The sequence below is a fragment of the Heloderma suspectum genome, chromosome 2, assembly GCF_057233095.1.
Source record: "Heloderma suspectum isolate Gila_16-S chromosome 2, 16-S_ref, whole genome shotgun sequence".
Lineage (NCBI taxonomy): Eukaryota > Metazoa > Chordata > Lepidosauria > Squamata > Helodermatidae > Heloderma > Heloderma suspectum.
In genome coordinates, this window is record NC_139459.1 from 153,924,984 (window position 1) to 153,945,938 (window position 20,955).

General features: G+C 44.6%; 1 protein-coding gene across 1 annotated transcript in view; it reads left to right on the top strand.

Moving 5' to 3' along the window:
• TBX15 (T-box transcription factor 15) overlaps window positions 1-18,380 on the top strand; it is a 171,104-nt gene extending 152,724 nt beyond the window's left edge. The window contains exons 7-8 of the mRNA XM_084832192.1: window positions 2,255-2,352; window positions 17,596-18,380. Of these exons, the coding sequence (XP_084688318.1) occupies window positions 2,255-2,352; window positions 17,596-18,380 (883 nt within the window). The remainder of the gene's footprint in view (window positions 1-2,254; window positions 2,353-17,595) is intronic.
• The last annotated feature ends 2,575 nt before the right edge of the window (window positions 18,381-20,955 follow it).

The window sequence follows — 20,955 nt, forward strand, 5'->3', positions numbered from 1 at the left end:
TTGCTGTTTTTCCCCATTGCATCAGAGGTTGGTGGAAAGCCATTGAACTCTGGTCAACACACTAGGGAAAGAGGAGAGCATGCCAAAATTGCTACATAGGTCCAAAGCCTAGTGTCATTCTTCAGGGCTGGCTGTAGGTTTCAGCCCCCCCCCCCCCCAACTGGCACCTTCCCACCGACGGGTTTACCTGGTGGCAGCGGCTCAGTCTCGGAAGCCACCTGACATTGGGCACAATGGGATATTATGGGGAATTTAGCATGTCAGGCAGCTTCCCAGACCCAGTTGCTGCTACCCTAATAAGCCCGCACCTGGGGGAACAGCTGGGCAAAAGGGACAAAAAGGTGTCAGTGTCAGCACCAGCGGGCCCAGTTTGAGTGCTTGGGGGCTAGCAGCTGTCCAAGCATGGTGGATGCTGATGCCGGCCCTGCCAAAGACAGGCTGGGCCCGTCCACTTCCTGTGCTGCATGGCCAGCCTTGCTTACTTGATTTTCCTGCTGTTTAAGACATTCTCCTTATGCTGTTTAGGGCAACTATGACATTCTGTAGCTTCATGAACAAGTTCAGTGAATTTCACACGAGGCTGGTTTGTGCATGTATACATGCGGAAACATGATTTGTGTGACTTTGAGCTGATTCACACATTTAAAGCCCAGAAACTGGACGTGCATGATTACACAGTGGACCCATAAGCCCCCACTTCATGCATGTGTGACGTAGCATATGACATGTTTGTGTTCTGTTGTCCTCCCACCTCCAAAGAGGGGTGAAGTTTGGCAGAAATAATTGTGCTCATTCAGACCCCATGTGGGAGAGGCATACATGCAGGCTTGTTGCTCCATCATATCTACTACTTTTATGGCTCTTTTTGGAATTTCTAGCAGTGTAACTCTCGTGGATTTTGTTAGCTTTAACAACCCAAAGTCACATTTTTGTATTAACCTTTTCCTTGAGCTTTGTGTGGTCTTCATATTAACTGGGGAGTTTTGTTGTGAAATATTCTATGCTGCTGTGAGGGTGCTATGTGGAAATATCTTCTGTTCTTACTTCCAGCAGCTTAGCAGCTAATAAACACTGCACAACAATGTCTCCTCTCCTAAACTAGCTGTTAAAATATAGAGTTTTGCCAGCTCAGTATATGTAAAACATCCTTGTTTCTGGGGTGACTTTGGAAAGTTAGCCAACTGGAGTCATGAGAACTTTTTAGCTGCAAGTGCCTGTCCTTTTAACAGCACAGACTCCCTTAAGAGGCTCTAGGAACCCAAGAGATTCAGAAATCAAACATGAGCACATTCTCAAATGAAATGAGCCATAAGAAAGCAGACCAATAGGAAATAAAGCAAAAGTGAGATGAGTGAGTAATGGGATAAGGTTAACTGGTCTCTCCTGGTTATCCTTTCCGCTGCTTCTTTTTCCAACCCTTCCGTAGCTTTATGGTCAGTAATCAAAGAGGTTAATCTGAGCCCTGAGTTTGGTTTCCAGTTCTGCCACAGGCATTGAGTGTGACCTCTGGCATGTCACCTTCTGCCTCTCTTTCTGCATGTGCCATTTAAGTTATTTATCTCCATTCCAGCGGTTGCCTGGGTTCAGACCCATTGTGATTCACTTCTGCACAGCTTGGAAAGATCAGTTTTCTGATCAAAGAAGCAGAATTAATCATGAAAACTGTTCTTCACAAAGGAGGGGATGATTTAGGAGCAAACAGGAAAATTTTGAAGGGAAAAATTGGGAAGCAGGCATTGGCCTGGCTCACATGATTGCAGTGCCTGTTGTGTGCCGGCCAAATTCGCGTAACGACCCTCATCGGCACGGCTTCCCGTGTTGTGCAAATCTGGTGAGGGGGGATTGCTGGGGTGGGCAAAGAACCATGCAGGACTCATGGGCTGTTGTGGGGTGGTTTTGTTACCCACCCCAATAAGCTGGCCACGCTGGGTTTGCATGACATGAGAGGCCAGGTCGGCGAGGGTAGTTATGCAAATCTGGCTGGCATGCGACCAGCACACGCAGGGTGGTTAGCAAGCCATGGCGGATTGTTAACCAACCCAGGATTGTGCAAACCGTCCCACTGTATCATTTAAAAATTAAAATTGGGGTGATAAAATGTGCAGTTTTGCACAACATAGGAATTAGTGGCTGTCAAAACGACTGTCAAGTTGCTGTTGGCAGAGAGAAGAATGCAAAGTATATAATCTCATTTGTTAAGGTGGATATTGTTAAGGCTCACCAACAGTTTTCTTTCTCTTTTTTCATTTCACAGAACAGGCCTGGAGGCCATTATGGAGACATATGCCTTTTGGAGGCCCCCTGTGCGCACCCTCACCTTTGAAGATTTCACCACCATGCAAAAACAGCAAGGTGAGCCATTTTATAATGGGCACCAGGATGGTGGCAATGAAACCACTGCAACGTGTTATAATGGGCATATGGTATCCAGCTGAATTCCTGATATTCCTCTGGCTCTTGACAGCCAGGCAAAGATATAAAACAGAAAAGCACAGCTACTAGTTTCAGAAACAGGAAGTTTTGAAACCAGGTTACTTTACAATTCAAGAGTCCCCTGTATAGCTAGTTCACATTTGGGCGACCCCCTCTACTGCAAGGGAGGGGCTGTAGTTCAGTAGCAGCACAAATGCTTTGTATTCAGGAGGACTTGGTTGAATCCCCAGTTAGGCGGGATTTCAGGTACCAAGCCTAGGAAAGGCCTCCTCTGCCTAAGAACTTGGAGCCAGTTGGTGGATGATACTGGGCTACACAGACCATTGGTCTGAATTGGCGGCAGGTGGGGTGGGGTGGGGACTTATAGAGTCATAGAATCATAGAATAGTAGGGTTGCAAGGGGCTACAAGGCCATCGAGTCCAACCCCCTGCTCAATGCAGGAATCCAAGTCGGAGCATCCCTGACAGATGGCTGTCCAGGGGAGACAGCCATCTTGAGGAGAAGCAACTGATACCTGATGGAGAAAGAGGATACCTGGTTAAATGTATGTTGAATAAAAGCTGTCCAGTCAACATAATGGTGGTGGTGGTGATGGTGGTGAGGAACATGATGTGTTTTGCAGCAAGACAATGGATGCTCATGTAAGTAAGCTTGCTGCCACCTCCACCTCTTGTTCCATCTCTGGTTCTCTGGCGATTGAGATGGTTGCCTGTTTGCCTGTTTACTGTTTCTGCACTGCCTCCCTGCTGGTTTTGGCTGCTCCCTGCTTCTTCTTGTCACTGCCAAGGAACAGCTACTGGAGAACTGTTAGATGATCCCTGCCTTCAGCAAAGGCCAGATCTGAAATAAACCTTTGCTATTGTTTTTCCTGAGGAAAATGGCAACATTTCCAGTGTGTTTGTCACAATATCCCTCAGGGATTTGCATTCTTGCCTATAACTGTCCCCTTCTGAGTGGTCACCAGGAAATTCTGGCACTGAACTCAGGGTTGCCTGGCTCCTGGGGAACGATCAAGAAAGCAGGGAGGAGCAATGTTATTTGCTGCCTTCCCTTGCTTATAAACTTGTTTATGCTATCAACCTATATCAGTTCCATGTTAGTGTAATTATCATGGTTTTCCCCAAAGAATCCTGGGAACTGTAGTCTGATACAGGTGTTGAGAAGGCAAGGAAACCTTAGCTCTTCACAGAACTACACTATAGAGTTTATTTATTTAAAATATGAGATCTTGCCTTTCTGTCCCCCCAAAAGCATCCTCCAGGGCAGTTCATAATCACAATAAAACCATTAACAAAAGAAAAAAAAAATGTAAAACCACATAAACAAACAAAATTGCAGAAACCAAAGTCCAATAGTGGCAGAAATGCCTAGCTTACTGGAGGAATTCACTGGAGAAGATGGAATTATTAGACTAGTTTAAGTCTGTAGTGCAGATAAACTCCTAGACCTTGGGAGGGGGTGCAGGAGGCTTTGAGGTAACCCCACCTCAGCTGAGGAACTGACACTGCCAGGCTAGAACGCTACTTACTGTTTCCCTCACCAAGAAGGCGGTGTGCCCTGGGGCACTGACAACACCAGACTGGCATTCTAGAGCCCCAGGACCAAGTGGAATATTCTTCCCTTCCATCTCCTCCCACCTTCTAGGTGCATTCACACATAAGAGCAGCCCCAAGTGTGTGTTGATGCTAATTAATCTCCAGCGTTTATAGGGCATTGTTGCACAAGTGCAGAATTTAGAAAATAGATCCATTTTCATAAACATTTACAACTTGAGATGCAAGTTCAAGAATAGTATTATGTCTGAACCAGCCCTAGGGCTTTTGTACATGTGGCTTGTAACCCACCACTTTACCAAGGCGTCTGCTTCCAGATTCTTTGTGGGATTAAGATTAGCTCCTTTACACATGTTTTTCCCCCCAGGGGTTTTCTTTCTCTGCCTATCTATATGATCTATTATACAACCACTAGATAGTGCTGTGGTATAGTGGAATTCCACAAATACATTAGGTTTTCATGCTGCCATTCACAGAAATACCAGACTTTCCTCATTAACAACAGCAACAAAAAAACATGCTACAATGGTTGCAAAGAACGGGAGAAGCCCCAGAGGATGCTGACATCATGCAAAGCACCCACAAACTACTGTGAGTGAGGAATCATGAGCACACAATAAATGTCTCATGAAGAAAGGTCCTAAAGCAGTGGTCAGAGAAACAGTGTCATACTGTAATAATAATGACAGCTCATATCCTGTAAGCATAAATACATTTCTGTCCGCCACTGTGATTCTCCACCCACAATGCTTGAATGCTGGGGGAGAGGGCAGAGGGGACCCTTAGCTTCCGGTTTAGAAGGATACAGAAAAGGGCTTAGGTATGATTTGATTAAAAGTGGGAAGAGTCAAGGGGTGGGGCTTCTGAATTTCATTACGCTTCCCTCTGTCTGTTTTGCTATCATTCAGGCACTGCTTCCCCAACCCAAAGTTTGTTAAAATGTGTGGAAAGGGAATTCACACATACTTTGTACAGTTACATGTGTGGCCTGTGCAATATTCAGACATATGCTCCTGGGTGCCACTGGAAATCCCCTCTTGGCCAATGCAAGGCTACTTCAGGAATTTAACACAAACCCCCAAAGCAGGCTGCTTCTGTTGCCAATTATCTCATTCTGCTGCTGTATACAAATACAAAAACCTTAAAGAAGATGGAGTCTAGTGACAAGCCCCCAGGACTTCTTTATGTCCTGTTTGATCAAAAACTTCTTTATGCCTCCCTAGCCAAAATGTAAGAAATAAATAGGGTTTTCTACAGCATACATTAGATCAGGATAATGGCATGGGAGAAAAAAATTAACCCTCCACACTGCACCCCTGCCTCAATCAAATTCAGAATCCTCCATAGCTGTTTTAAGGTAAAAATTAAAAAGGCTGAGAGATCAGAATGTGTATCTCCCGCCTCTTGTGTAATGTGGCCTCTGGCTACTATAAAATTGTGTCAGATAGCCCTGTGCCTATAGGATAGAAGTCACAGCATGGCATATGTTTTAAACTCATTTGTTTGTGAACATGCTTGGACTTGGGACTACTGTGGCATTCTATGCACTACTGATTAGATGGGCTTACATTCATATCAGCACTGATAACCTTCTACCCCACTGGTTATCAAATAACATCCTCATAGCAACTACAGCAACTGCTGACATAGTCAAGTAATATAAGGAAAGGAAAATATTTCATGTATTTTTAGCTTCTTTAAATGCAATTTGGCAGCTGAAAAACCAGGAAGCAAGCCAATGCCATGTGACTGGGTAGCTCTCCACAGACTACTACCAACTGTTGTTTTGGCTGCTCATTCAGGATGGCATCAACTAAATTTGGTCCCCAGTTCAGAACTCACTTGTCAAAGTCATAAATGTAACTCACTTTACACCTACAGAATTTATAGCATTCACTTGGTGTGCAGCTCTCCTAGAGGCTCTAAAAATTGCTAAGTTCAAATAAAATAGGAAGTTTTAAAGATACAAGGTTTCGACCCTCTAGAGAAGAAAAGCTATTTTGCCTGTTTCCAGCTATGCATAACATGAAACTGAGTAGAATCAATAAAAAAGAGTGATTTCAGTCCTCTCTATACTAGCCCGTATTGTTAGCCTTTGAAGCAATTGTCCACAGGTCCCAAGGAGCTGCCAGAACAGCAGTAGCACATTGCAAAACAAAATGCCTGCACTAGAATCAGGTCCAGAATAATTTTTGCTCCCCTGTTCTCCAGGTCATAGAGAAAGATGGTGCCCTTTGTGACTAATTTCCTTATGTTTCAATTGGGCCATCTCTTGCTACCGCATGAAATTGAACACAGCACTTTCTGTGTTCTCCAGCAGAGAGGCTCAGGGCTGATCTCATGACAGGCAGAAACACTGATCCATCCTTCCAAACAGCCAGTAAAGAAGGTGTTGTTTCCTACTTATGCCACTTTAGGAAAATTAGGGTAGAAAGTCAAAATGGATTTTGTTAAACAAACACAAGTAGGCTATTGCAGAAACTGGGATTAACACAAAATTTCCTCCCTCCCTCCCTCCTTCCCTTCGACATGTCTGCGTGATGTAACTTTCAGTAAAATAATTCTCAGTAATTTCAAATGGTTTGTAGTTGGCCACCTTGCTCTCAGGGACCCAGTGACAGAGCTTCTAGGAATTCTTCAATTTATTTATTTATTAAATTTCTTAATTGCCCATCTGGCCAGTCACCCGGACACTCTGGGCAATGTACAACAGTACAATTTAAACAGTAAAATTACACGTTAAAACATTGTCTAAAAATACCCTAACCCACCCCAAATGCCTGCCTGAACAACCAAGTTTTCAATGTGTGGCAGAAGCTCATTAATGAGGGGGCATGGCGGAGTTCCCTAGGGAGGGAGTTCCATAGAGTGGGGGCCACCACAGAGAAAGCCCTCTCCCTTGTCCTCACCAGCCTAGCTGTCCTGGCTGATGGGACACAGAGAAGGCCATCTGAGGTTGATCTTGTTGAGCAGCCTGTCTGGTGTTGCTGGAGGCGCTCCTTGAGATAGGCTGGGCTGGAACCATATAGGGTTTTAAATGTCAAAACCAACACCTTGAATTTGGCCCGGAAAACAACTGGTAGCCAGTGCAACTCCTTCAGCACTGGAGTGATGTGATCACGCTGGTGGCTGCCTTTAATCAGGCGAGCCGCCGCGTTCTGCACCAGCTGCAGCTTCCGAACCGTCTTTGAGGGTAACCCCATGTAGAGCGCATTACAGTAGCCTAGATGAGAGGAGACCAGGGCATGTACTACCGATGGGAGCAGATGGTTGAGAAGGTGGGGGAGCAGCTGCCATATCAGATGGAGTTGGTGCAGCGCTGGTACAGAGTTGGTCAGCTCACACCTGACACCTGAGCCTCCATGGACAGCTGGGAGTCTAAAATGACCCCCAGGCTGTGGACCTGGTCTTTCAAGGGTAGCCGTGCCCCATTCAACACCAGGTCAACATCCCCAGGCTCCTCTTGTCTCCCACCAAAAGTACCTCGGTCTTGTCAGGGTTCAGCTTATTCCTCCCCATCCAGCCACTCACCGTCTCCAGATATTTGAACAGGGATTCTACAGCCAACCTTAGTGAGAATTTGAACGAGAGGTAGAGCTGCATGTCATCCACATATTGATGACACCGCACCCCAAACCTCCTGATGATAGCCCCCAGTGGCTTCACATAGATGTTAAATAGCATCGGGGAGAGGATGGAACCCTGTGACACCCCACAAGTGAATGGCCATGGGTCCAAAACCTCCTCTCCCAGTGCTACCCTCTGGTCCTTGCCAGAGAGGAAGGACTGGAACCACTGTAATATGGTGTCTCCAATGCCCAACCCCCCCAGGCGGTCCAGGAGGATACTGTGGTCAACAGTATCAAAAGCCACTGAGAGGTCGAGGAGAACAAGGAAGGAGCATTCGCCCCTGTCCAAAGCCGTTCTCATATCATCCACCAAGGCAACCAAGGCTGTTTCTGTCCCATGCCCAGGCCTGAAACCTGATTGAAATGGATCTAGATAATCAGCTTCTTCCAGGTGTGCCTTCAACTGCATGCCACCACCCACTCAATGATCTTGCCCCAAAATGGCAGATTCAAGACTGGGCGAAAGTTGTTCAGAACTTGGGGATCCAAGGAGGGCTTTTTTAAAGAGCAGTCTTATCACTGCCTCCTTGAGGGCTGATGGCATCACTCCCTCCTCAAGGCGTTCACCACCACCCTGATCCCCTCACCTAGGCTCTCTCTATAGCTCATAATGAGCCAAGATGGGCAAGGTTCAAGTAAGCAGGTGGTCGGCTTTATAGATGAAAGCACCTTGTCCACTTTATCCAAAGGAAGAAGCTGGAACCGATCCCACAGAACCGGTTAGACACAACCCTTCTTGTGCTGCAGTATCTATGGCTTCCTTCTTTCTACACCTTCACATTTCTAGAGAGGCTTGGACCGTTAGAGAGATTACACCATGAGACAAAGTGAGGCAGACAGGCCAGACAGCAGATTTTGGCACCATTCATCGCAGATCTAACTCATGAAGTTCATATAACCAAGATGTCACCTTGCATAAGTCTCCAGTTTAAATAACATATGTGTGTGTGTGTCCTGCTCTTCTACTAAAACCATTCAGAGTGGCATCCAACATATTCATAAAACCATATAATATATTAAATAAAAAGTAGAAATGCATCAACCAATTTCTAAAAGCAATAACAAAGAACATAATGCAACCAACATCTTAGAAATGAACAGAGTTAGAAGATGTCACACATCAAAACTGCCAGCAATCAAAGTATGTGTTACACATTGAAATCCCATTAAATAAAAGTGTCCTCCGTTTCTGGTGAAAGAGATACAAAGAGGAAGACTGACAAATTTCAATGGGAAGAGCCTTCCAGAGTCGTAGCACTGCCATAAAAAAGGCCCTGTCACTTGTGCTCACTCACCAAAATGGAGTATCAGTGCCTCAAATAAGACTTGGGTATTGATAAGCATAATGCGTCTGCCCATACTAATCATCACTTCAAAACTGCCTTCAGAGGTAGCCCTATGTGCATTGTCAAAACCAGGTGGATCTGTGCAAAAGTACTCCTGGCAACAGCTGCTACCTGGGCATGCAGGAGCAAGGCCTGGTCCTGGAGGAGCCCCAAACTGCACACTTCATTCTTCAGAGGGAGTGCCACTCTCCATGAAATATGCATGTGCACTAGAGTCATGCTAAATATGTTTCCTCACTCAGAAACTGCTAAAGAGCTGTGGGTGGGGGCTGACATGTGAAGAATTGTCCTGTACAAGACATTTAAAAGGCAGCATAACATCTTCTCCAATGGCAAAATAGGGGCAAAACTCAGTGATTTACCAAGGACAGGTACCAGGCAATCGGGACTATCCCTAGTTACTAGTCCAGTATCGGAGGCAATATGCCTCTGATTACCCGTTGCTAGGGAACAACTGTGAAAGGGTGCTGTGAAAGGGTGCTTGTGACCTTCACATAGGCATCTGGTTGACCACTGTGGGAACTGAAAGCTGGACTAGACAGGCCTTTGGTCTGATCCAGCATGGCTCTTGTTACTATTAACAGTTGGATTGTATGCCTCTGCCAAGGCCCATCTTTGATGGGACTCTAGAGCACTGCAGAGGACTCTAGACATGTTCTAGAGCATACACAGAGTTTGTGCAGGGCACTGTGGCCAAGCTTGTTGGAACTCACAATTGCCCAATATGATATAAGTGTGACCTAGAACATCCCCAATATCCCTCATGGGCTGGCCTGGAAGGGAAGATTGGTGGTAGGTCTGTGAGGAAAGCTTGTTGAGCATTATTATAGAACTGTTGTTTTTTTTCAAATCACAAATATTAACATTTTTTGAAACAAATGAAGAAATACATTTGATACAATAAGAAAACTTAAGAAAAACATATGTAGTTGCACGTGACAAAACCAGAATCAAGTAATACAATCCCCAAGCATTGTAACACTCTATAAGAAATATATTTTTTCTAAACATGGTCAGAACCTTGTTTCTAAGATACCAACATGTTTATTGTAGGACTACTAAAATTGATTACAAAATAATAATAATAATAATAATAATAATAATAATAATAATAATAATAGCAGCTTCTCAGAGTAAGTCCCTAGTAAGCTTCCAGAGAACCCCATGGTTTCCTGAACAAAGGCTGGAAACTGCTGTTCTAGGGATGAAGCCCAAAGCCCAGGCAGAATTGGGTCCCTTCCCATCATTTCTGCTGCTTCCTGAGGCGAAGCGGGCTTTGTTATGAATTCATGCTTGGAGATATGCAGACTTTATGTCTCCTGCAAATAGCGTCTTTTGGTTTCGTTTCTCTAAAACACTAGTGAGTGGTGGTGGTGAGGAGTGCAGTTGAGTGACTGACAGGTTCACGTTCTAATCCTAGGGCACATTTTACTAGAGGCTCCAATTACTGAGTTTTGTGGAAGGGAAAGGATAGGACTGTGAGATGGCTATTCGTCCAACGCTGCCAGTCTTCACTTTGAAAAATGCCTTAAAGTTCTTTTTAATCATCATAACTCTGCAGCCCTGGCACCTACCCTTCTGAAACCTTGCAGGTTTGATGCCTGGGAACACCTCTACAAGGTGTACCCCCTTGCCAAATTTGAGGACTCCCCTTCCACCTAAACCACTGCACCTGTCTATCTGAAACTTTTCCGTTTTGTTACTTAGGGTGACTTCTATGATTTATGTCATTTTCAGAAGAATGGTCTACAGAGAACATAGGAAGATGTGCACATCCTTTTTGGGACATCCTCAAAATGTCAAGGCAGCTTGTGCATGAAAATCTCTATGCCTATTCTTATGAAACTCAGCAAGCTCAGTCCCCTTAGAAGGGGCAACATTCCCTGCAAATTTCATCCAATTCTGATAAGAAATAAAAAATGTTATTTGCAATTCCCCATTAAAAAATGAAACAATAAAGGTGCATAGCACAGAACCCCCTGCACCTATTTTTCTGACCCTTGGCAGGTGTAATCCCCTCCTAAGGGGCTACAATGCCTGCAGATATCATCCACTTCTGATGAAGAAGAAAATCATTATAGCTATGTTTTGATTTCCCATGATAGTCAGTGGGAGGCACAAAGCCTCAGATTTCCACATCTCTGTTTCAGTTTGGTACCCAAGTCAAAGTGGATGGCCTCTGAATTGGTCCAAGTAGAATTGGACCATTTTCTGAAGAGCCAAATCAGGGTCTGAGTCAAATATGGTGGTCGGTGCATGCATTTATGCTGTACCGTGGCACAGCGTGTCCTGTGTGGCAATACCTCCATTGATTCCTGAGACATTACTCCTCAGTAATATTATTGAGTAGATATGTAGTTTTTTTTGTCAAAGTAGAACATTATCTCCTCCTTCTCCCAAGAAGGCCATCATCTCTCTGGCTAAGAGATCAGGCAAAAGACAAATACTGATGGCCTCCAATAGAATCAAGAAGAAATACCAAGCTGGCTTAAAAGAATAACCAGCCTCTATGCAGGTTTTTAAAAAATAGGAGCCAAAATTATACTGATGATTCACAATATAAGGGCTCTGGAGAAGCTGAACTCTTCAAGAATAACGTCACCATCACCAAGATTGGCGTGTTATTGGGACAAAACAGGTTTGAGATTAATTAAATGCACATGGCAATGAGATGTTATGGGATTGGGTAGGGAAAGCCAAAAATCTATTAAACACTTTAAAATGACTTCTTAAAAAAATCTAGTTGAATCCGATCCAGATTCTCATTATTAAAAATATTTGGCTCTGCTTCTTGAGTTTAATGAAGAACACTTAGAAAAAAGAAAATGAGAGTTCCAGTAACTCTGTACTATGTCATTTTCCAAGAGTGCAGAAGCTGTTGCTGGCTTTAATAGGCAATCTTCTTCCCCACACAACACAGACAGGAGATGCTAACAACCTTTCTGGAAGCAGAGAGTTTGCCAAAATGCATAACTCCCCCAAAAGTTTTTGTACTGTGGCAGCTTACTTTCCATGCTTCAGCTAAATCCTAACAATTGATAAGAATTAGTATCCTCAGTCATTCTCAGCTTGTGCAGTCCCTCGCAGGGCCAAGCTAGATATGGCAAGCTGGCATGTGTGTCAGTATCTGAGTTGTGTGAGTTTCCTATAGAGTGGTGGCGGGGGTGGGGGCAATTTAAAGTTCAGGTGGGGTGCTGGACTCTTCCCCTCCCCACAATTACTTCCCCAAGTGCTTCTTCCCAGCTGTTTTTCTCCCAGTGGGGGTCCTTTTAGTCTCACAGCCCCACTGGGAGCAGCAGTTCGGGGAAGCACAGGCTAAAGAAAGGTTCAGATCCCTCCCCTGCCTGCCCGTGCTCTGCTGTAAGAGCCACTCCACCACCACTTTATAAGAAATCGGTTCTGCTACCATTACACCTGGTCCGCAAAACACACTCCCCCTAGTGTGCATGAAGTGCAGCTGCCTTACAGTGATTGTGGCTAAGCTTGTATTGACACTTTCGACCGGGTTGGTTGGACGTCGATTTTGTGCCAGTGCACAATCTCATCATATCTTGTTCTTGTAGAGTGATCTCTAGTTCCATAGCAAAGGACAACCAGGCTGGGTGATCCAGGACGGTAGCTGGTCCCAGAATGCCTGCGGTATATACAGTCCTCCTTCCACACGTATGCCTGCCTATCATAATGATGGGTATTTCACAAGTGTTTTCTCATATCCAAAAGAGAAGATGCAGTTAGAGTGGGCTATGTGTATAATAGCTTGAATTTGTGACCCGATGTAATCAACTGGCGGAAAAGTCCATTGACAATGTGTACAGGAAATATGGGTTTGAATTCTGGTGATTCCCAAATCCAGTACTCGGCATTCTGGGGATAACTGCAGGAATGTCAGCCTGAAGGGAGCTGATAAGCACAGGCTGCCGCTCTTGTGGACACTGCTGATTCCTCTGATCATATGGCATTGCACCTGCTGGGTTTGACAAGGTTAAAGGAGGAGGCACTGAAGGGAGCTGTGTCATTTCTTGAATTTCCACTGCTGGGCAGAGAGTGCAGAAGAGCTGAAACGCTATGCAATGCAGACAGGCTAGTGCCAATGCTAGAGGTTTTCTAGCTTTGGGTGTAAGGTGCTCCTTGACTTCAAATATTTGGGCTGGCCAGAAGTAAGATGAAGGTCCCAGTCTATAGCTTCCAGAGCCTCTTTTGGAACTCAGGCTGGAGACAGACAACCATTTGTAAGAATCAGAAGTGCTATGACAGAGGTATCGTTTCCTAGAGTGTATACACAGGTCTTGAAGGACTGAAAAACCTCTGCAACCCCCCACCCCCTGCAACCCCTTGTGAACACAGACAGCCATGGAATAGGTGCCCATGGCTGCACCACGAGCAATGATGACTCTTTCCTATCGCTGTTAAGCTGTCTGGAAAAAACCAACTGTCTTCAGCCAAAGGCCGCTTCCTCAACGGGCTAATCCTTTGCTGGGTGTGGCCAACTCTTCCTAGAGTACCGTAATGTATGACCCTCTGTTGGAGATAGCACCCATTTTGAGCATGCTTCTTCGGGGCGTCTTTATTTTTGCCTGCTTTAAGAGGACTAACAAGTCTTAGAAGCCCTCAGGTAAATGAAGCTGCTTTGATGCAAGTGTTTTGAATATAAAGCTAGATGGGTCTTGTACACAAGATAAAGTACTGGAGACTTTATTAGAGGCTGTAAACACTTCACTTACCTCAGCGCAGTAACCTGGTTCCCATCCATGTCTTTGATCTGTGAGAGCCATCTGAAAGAGGTTTTGAACAAGCAACACTATGCAATGAATTCTGCCCTCCCATTATGTTGGAGACCAGATACTAAATCAACCTGTTAAACAAGGTTTGACTTGCTACTAACAAAACATGCAATGTAATCCTGTGCATGTTTACTCAGGAGTAAACCCTGCTGTGTCTAATGGAGCTTACTCCCCACTAAGTTAGTACAGGACTACGGTCGCAATCCTGTCCTACATATGCTTGTGCACATGCACACATCTGTTTGCTGCTCTAGAGAATAACTGTTGCAGGGCCACAATCCAGTTGGGGAGAATAGGTGCATGAAGTTACACTTTAATTATCCCCTTTATTATATTACATTAATGAGAATGGAAGAGACGTGAACATTCTTGTCTGATTCCTCCCCCCCCCAATTCTTTTGTACTCCCTAATTTAACAACACCTTGGGCAAATTAATATTCCAAGGAAGGGTTTTCCCAAGCACTTCCTTTGAGCTACATTCCTTCTTGAGCCTTTCTGTGTGTCTCCACCACCATGTTAATTGCCATTTCTTAAAAATCTATTGTCTCATGCTAGGATAATGGGCAATGCCCCTCCCTAAAAGACTTGGGTCAACTCCAAGTAGAAATTGCCTCTCATTAACAGTTTACCCCAGAGGAGCTTCCTAGTCACACACTTCTGGCAAAGATGTGTTGAAGTTGAGGCTACAGACATATCTAATATTCAGAAAAAGCACCCCTATGCAGGTGCGATGGGGAGAGGGGAGTCACCACTTCCTAAGCCCTGCTGTGCTCACATTGGACTATTCCATGTTTTTTCTTTTCTGGTTTTTCTCCCCCCTTCCCGCTGGCAATGCCTATGGGAAATGTTGCGGTCAATGGGTATTAATTCACAATTGTTAAGTTCTTTAATAAGAATGTAGTCTGGAACAAAGTACATGTGTTACGACTGGGTTGGCTGGGCAGCTTTCAAATAGTTTTCAGTCACAGAGAGTGTACGGCAGTATTGCCTTCTTGCTCTTTGTTGTGTAATCTATTTTTAAATGATGTCATGGCTTTTTTTAAAAAAAAGCAAATGTTTTCAGTGAAAATAGATGATAACAGAATATCTATCCTTTTATACACTCACTGATGACACTATTTTAATTTGTCACTTGCAAGTTGCCCTGTGTAGACTACTAAGGCTGAATCTACACATAGCAGTTTTACCTTTTACATGCTGCAATGATAACTATTGGTGCACATGACACCAACGGGCACCGATAGTTCTCCCTGCAGCATGATAACGGTATAAGTGCTATGTGTGACACTGCCTAAGACAGTTTAGTTTCTGTTGCCACAATGGACAATTGCAAATTAGTTTTCATAAAATCAAATTAATGGTTTTTAGAAAATACCAGATGGACATTATATGGTAATCCATTGGAGTAAGTTTCTTCATTCAAGTATTTAGGAACTGTGTTCCATCAATCACGTTTTATCTACCCAAATTCAGAGGATTGCTCTATTAGCAGAAAGAACCCTTAATGGCCTCCTTTGTTTCTATTGAACCAAGGGTGGGAACTTTATAAATCTAGCCCTTTAATTACATAAAACAAGAATTCTCTCATTGTATGGCACTTCATTATGGACAGTAGCAGATCTGGATCGTTCAGAAAAAATGCAAAACAAATTTCTCTGCAGATTATTATCAATACCATCCTCACTTAGCAACAGTTCACACTGAATTGAGGCTTATGATGTCCCCCACCCCCAGCGGGCCCCAGGCACTTGAACAAGCCATTAATTTTGGGATGACAATTATTTTTAATCACCCACCCCCATATACAATATCTGCATTTGAAGAGATGAGCTATGGTTCTTTGAGATACAGAATGCGCCTGATCATAACTATGGAGCTGTTAACACCCCTTTTGTTACCTCTACTTGATAGTGGGGCCAGGGCTATTATCCTGCAATGACTTTTTGAGGTGCAGACTCAAGTAGGGCAGATAAGAAAATGTGAAGCAAAGCTTCAAGCAAAGCTCCTCCTCCTGATGCTATGTCCAATTTGAAATCTAATCACTGTTAAACTAAGGATGGCTTTTTCTAAGGCTCAGTTCAATATTGTAGCCCTTACAGAATGGGAGGGCCAGATTAAGAGTATCCCTAGAACAGGGATAGGGAACATCTGGTCCTCCGGTACGACACATCCTATGTGTTGTCTGGCCGCCGCTTCCCGTGCTCTGAGGTCCTGCGGCTAGACAGCCAAAATCGGCTGTCTAGCCGTGAAAGCTGGGCAGGGGGAGTGAGGAGGAGTTCCAGATAAGGTTGCTCCCTTAGTTACTTCTAGATTGGATCACTGCACAGGGCTAACTCTGAAGAGTCTTCAGATACTGCAATTAGTCCAGAACGCAGCAGCAAGAATGCTGGTGGGTGCTTGCTTGCAGGAACATATCGCACAGGGCTTGCAAGGGCTGTACTGCCTAGCAATTTGTTTCTGGGAACAATTCAAGGTCTTGGTGATGACCTTAAAAGCTCTAAATGACTTAGGTCCAGGATACTTAGCAACTGCCTCCTCCTATACTACCCTGGGGATGTATGAGAATTTTGTTCCTGTTCACAAACTATGCAAACATGCCCTGTTAACAATCCCAAACACAAGGAGGAACGCAATTCTCAGGACATCTTCACAATTTTCTGAACTTGTGCTTGCGTTCAAAAATGCGCAGTTGTGCAAATGTTTATTTCTGAAAATGCACACGTGTGCAAATCCCCCCCAAAACTGCCCCTTCACTTTTTAGCCTATGGGGAGAAATGCACATTTTTCCTAACCAAAAATGCAGATTGTTCAGCAACGAAAAAAGAAAAGAAGCGTCTTGCATTGGGGAACGCCAACAGGGCGAAACAGCAAGCTTCGAGGAAGAATTTGGAGAACTTCAATAAACTTCATCCCTATAAAAACCTGCTCCCACCCCAGGATCCGATGAAGATCTATGTCCCAAATAGGAGGGAGGTGTGGCAGAAGGGGACAAGAGAAAGACCTTCCCGTGTGGCAACACTCACATTCTGGAATTCTCTGCCCTGCATGGCTAGGTTGGCACCCTCTTTAATGGTGTTTTGCCACATGATAAAGACCATCCCCATTAGGCAGGCATATGTTTTATCAAATGGCTAAGTTTTATCTGAAGCTTTCATTTTAGCTGCTGCATCTGTCTGTTTTTATTCTATTGCTGTTGTTTTGGAATATTATTGTATTTTGTAACTGGTTTTAATTAGCCACTCTAAGCAAGCAGCAGAAGGGTGGGATATACAAATTAGGGCTGTGCATGGACCCCTGGCCAGCTTTGGAGGCCGATTCAGAGCTTCTGAATCGGCCCCGCCCCGATCTGGATAGTCGGGGAAAACTGCTTTGGCCTCCGGATTTGAAGCGAGGTCCAGACAGCTGAAGCACCCTCACCCCACCTAGCTGCGTGAGCTCTGTTCCCACCCCCTGCCCAGCTGTGTGAACCCAGCACCTACCCCATGCCCTGCCACATGCGCCCCTTGCCCACATCCCACCCAACTGAGTGAGCCCCCTGCTCCTCCTTACCTGGATCTGTGGGGGGTGCCCACAGCCACTGCCATCTTGGAGGGGGTGGCCATTTTCTTTTTAAATGGTAAATCTTCTTCTTCTGGTAGTTAAATGTTGCATAGATTGGGGCTGTAAAGGGGCCATGTACACAACACTGCAGGCCTTGGATCCCAGAAACTGAACAATCCTATGTCCCCCCAGACACTGACCAGGGGGGATAGGATTGCGCTCTCCATTAACTAATTAATTAGGCATGTGTTATTTGCTTATGTTCTGCATTCAGAGACCTTTAAAAATTGCTTCTGATTTTTGTTTTCTAGGGGGCAGCACAGGCACTTCCCCAACAACCTCCAGCACAGGGACCCCCTCACCTTCTGCATCTTCTCACCTTCTTTCTCCGTCATGTTCACCCCCAGCCTTTCACTTGGCCCCCAACTCTTTCAATGTTGGCTGCCGGGAGAGCCAACTCTGCAACCTTAACCTCTCTGATTATCCTCCATGTGCAAGAAGCAACGTGGCTGCCCTGCAGAGTTACCCAGGGCTGAGCGACAGTGGATACAACCGGCTCCAGAGTGGTACCGCTTCTGCCACGCAGCCCTCTGAAAACTTCATGCCTCAGCGGACTCCATCATTGATCTCAGGAATGCCTACTCCTTCTTCACTGCCTAGCAATGGGAAGATGGAAGCCTATGGCGGCCAGCTGGGGTCATTCCCAACTTCCCAGTTTCAGTATGTCATGCAAGCTGGCAACCCTGCCTCCACCTCTTCTTCTTCACATATGTTTAGCAGTGGCCACATGCAACAGAGCTCCTACAATGCCTTTTCCCTTCACAACCCTTACAACTTGTATGGATACAATTTCCCAGCTTCTCCAAGGTTGGCAGGAAGCCCTGAGAAACTGGCCACCACCCAAAGCACTTTACTTTGCTCTTCACCTTCCAATGGGGCCTTTGGAGAGAGGCAGTATCTTTCAGCCGGGATGGATCATGGGATGCATGTGATAACTCCTCCCAGCAACAGCCAGCCAACAGCCAACGCCTGTGATAATAGACAGTATGGGACTGTACCGGGGTCCTCTTCACAAATGTCAGTGCACATGGTTTAATGGGTGCTTGGAGTCATCATCTTGGTCGACAAGGAGCAAGAATCTCATTATTGGTATTGGTGATTTCATACCTATTGCTTTTCAACTTAAAATAGGACTTGTATTTTAACGATAAATGGAAACACAAGCCATCCAAAGAACCTGACTGGAATCAAAAGCCTTATGTAACTAAATGGCTTCTGCTCCCAATGGACATAGGAAATGGCATTGTTTGCGGAAAACAGGGGAGGGGGGGAAACCTATATAGTATATGCAATAACTATCTGAGCTTGGTGTGAACTGTTCACAACAGAGGAAGTCCAGTGTGTGTGCTGTTTCTTCTGTGGTTTCCAGACGCAAGCAACAGCCCCTGAAGACTTCATCTCATAAAGCCGCACTGTCCATAAGAGGCCATTGCTTCACCTTTCCCTGTCTTGCCATCTGCAGTTAATGATTCAAATCCATGGCCGTCTCTCACCCACTGTAGCAAAAGAACATTATATCTGAACTGAAATATCTCTTTCTTGAGATATTTTTGCCTTCTCCCCTTCTGGGACTTTTTGGTCTTTCCAGAGAACTTTTTTTTTTTTTCTTAAAAAGCATGTCTAAGTGAAGGGCGTGGGCGGGGTGGGGCGGGGCAGGGATAACCATTAACATGAAAATGTTTTCTTTAGCTTTGCAGGTGAAATGCTTCTGTAACATGCTTAGCAGGGAGAGGCAGGATCTCTGCCACACAGCATTCCCTTTTGAAAATGCTGTGAAAAGGAAAATAGTGTTCATTTTAAAATTAAGTGCCTAAGTATCATTAGCAAAGAAATGACAATCCATCCATGCTCAAAACATATACCACCCACAGGAGTCATCTGTAAGGGAAGGGAAGTCTCCAGACTAGGTATGTGTTGAACGGTGGGCAGAAAAGTTCCATGAGAGCACACAACCAAACCCCAATCACCTTGGAAGCGCCACAGAAAAATGCTATGCAATCAGGAGCAAACATTATTTGCTGTCCAGCCTGCCAACTCGGGCAAGAAATCATTGTCTTTTAAAAGTACAGTTCTCTTCTGGTGTTATTTTTCCTTTAACTCTTTTAAAAGTGAGTAAACAAATGACACTCAAGCTAAGAAATTTAAAGTCGTGTGAAAATACAAATATCAAGTAACAGAAACTACAGTATAGAGATTTGTTTTGATGTGTTGTAGATAAATGTATTTATGTCCCTAGTGTGTGTGGGAGGGAGGGAATTCAATATTATGAATATTAAAGAGGATAATAAATGGGTATGTAAAATATATATTAAGAAAAGAAAATGTATAAAGATTTGCCCTCTTCAGGGAACTCTGTTTCTAGGTGCCAAGCACAAAACTGATGCAAAATAAACCTTTGTTCCTTTTTGTGTTGTCTGCCTGGAAGTAATATAGGCATCAGGTAGGTTTCAAAGTGCCTGGATAATTGAACTTATTATTAAGGATGAAGAAAGACATCAGAGATATCAAAGGAGAATCACAGTGGGCTCTTCATCCATCGGGTGACCCCAGCTTCCTATTCATTCATATGTACACCTTCTCCCTCTCTCTTTAAGTGGATATATTTTAAATAAGGCTGTAAAACTGCTCTAGGGATTGGGGCATGTGTGGTTTCATGACATCCAGATGAATCTTTCCATACATACCCCACCAGACTGAAAAACTGGCGTGCTCCGTTGTTTTGAAAGCTTTGCTTTTAACAGAAGGGGGTCCTGTCTACAAAGCAGAAGAGCCGCCTCTGGCTGTGGTACGTTTGTACACACCAGAACTCAGAAACAGTGCGCGCGCATCTTGCGCACAGAAGCAAGGTTGATAAATAGCCCGGTTCTCCAGGCTGGTTAGTAAAGACCGCTCGGCGCTAGCCTTCTATATGGTGGATGAATAGGTGCTTATGACATTCGGGGCTTAATTTGGACTGGCACTGGCAGTTCTGCCTTACTCTAGGGAAGAACCCATCACTCAAAGGCTGAACGCACCTTTGTATGCCTCGGATTCCAACTCAGTCAGTTGAAGGACTTCAGGTAGCAGAGCTGGGAAAGAACTTTGAGGAGTTTGGCAAAGGAGAGCAATACTGGCCTAGATGGATTATTGGCCTGACAATATAAAGGCAGCTTAATATGTTCATATGAATGCGCATGATCTGTACTCATATGCACACAAGGAGGTGCCCCCGTGTGGGCTGCATCCCTGGCAGTGTTTCATGCTCCACCTCCTGGCTTTTTTACCTACATAATGCTGGACAGAAGCTTTTACTTAGAAGTTTCTAAACATTCTGAAAATGGAGCTTTCTTGGAGGGTGGGCTAGAAATATTTCCTGAAAAACCCTTTAATTTTGAGAATATTCCCCTTTAAAAAAGAATCCTAATAGCTGGCACTGTTTTCCCTATATGCGTCTGCTTTGGTGGCATTTCCCCCTTCTTGGTATTGCTTCTTTCTTTTTCTTAAATTTTTCACACTTTTATTTCTAGGCGGGCAGGGGTCACATGACGAACAGGATGATGTCATGGCATGGTGTAGCCAATCAGATCTGGCTGCATAACAACATCACTAAGGTCAAATAAAATCAAGTGGGA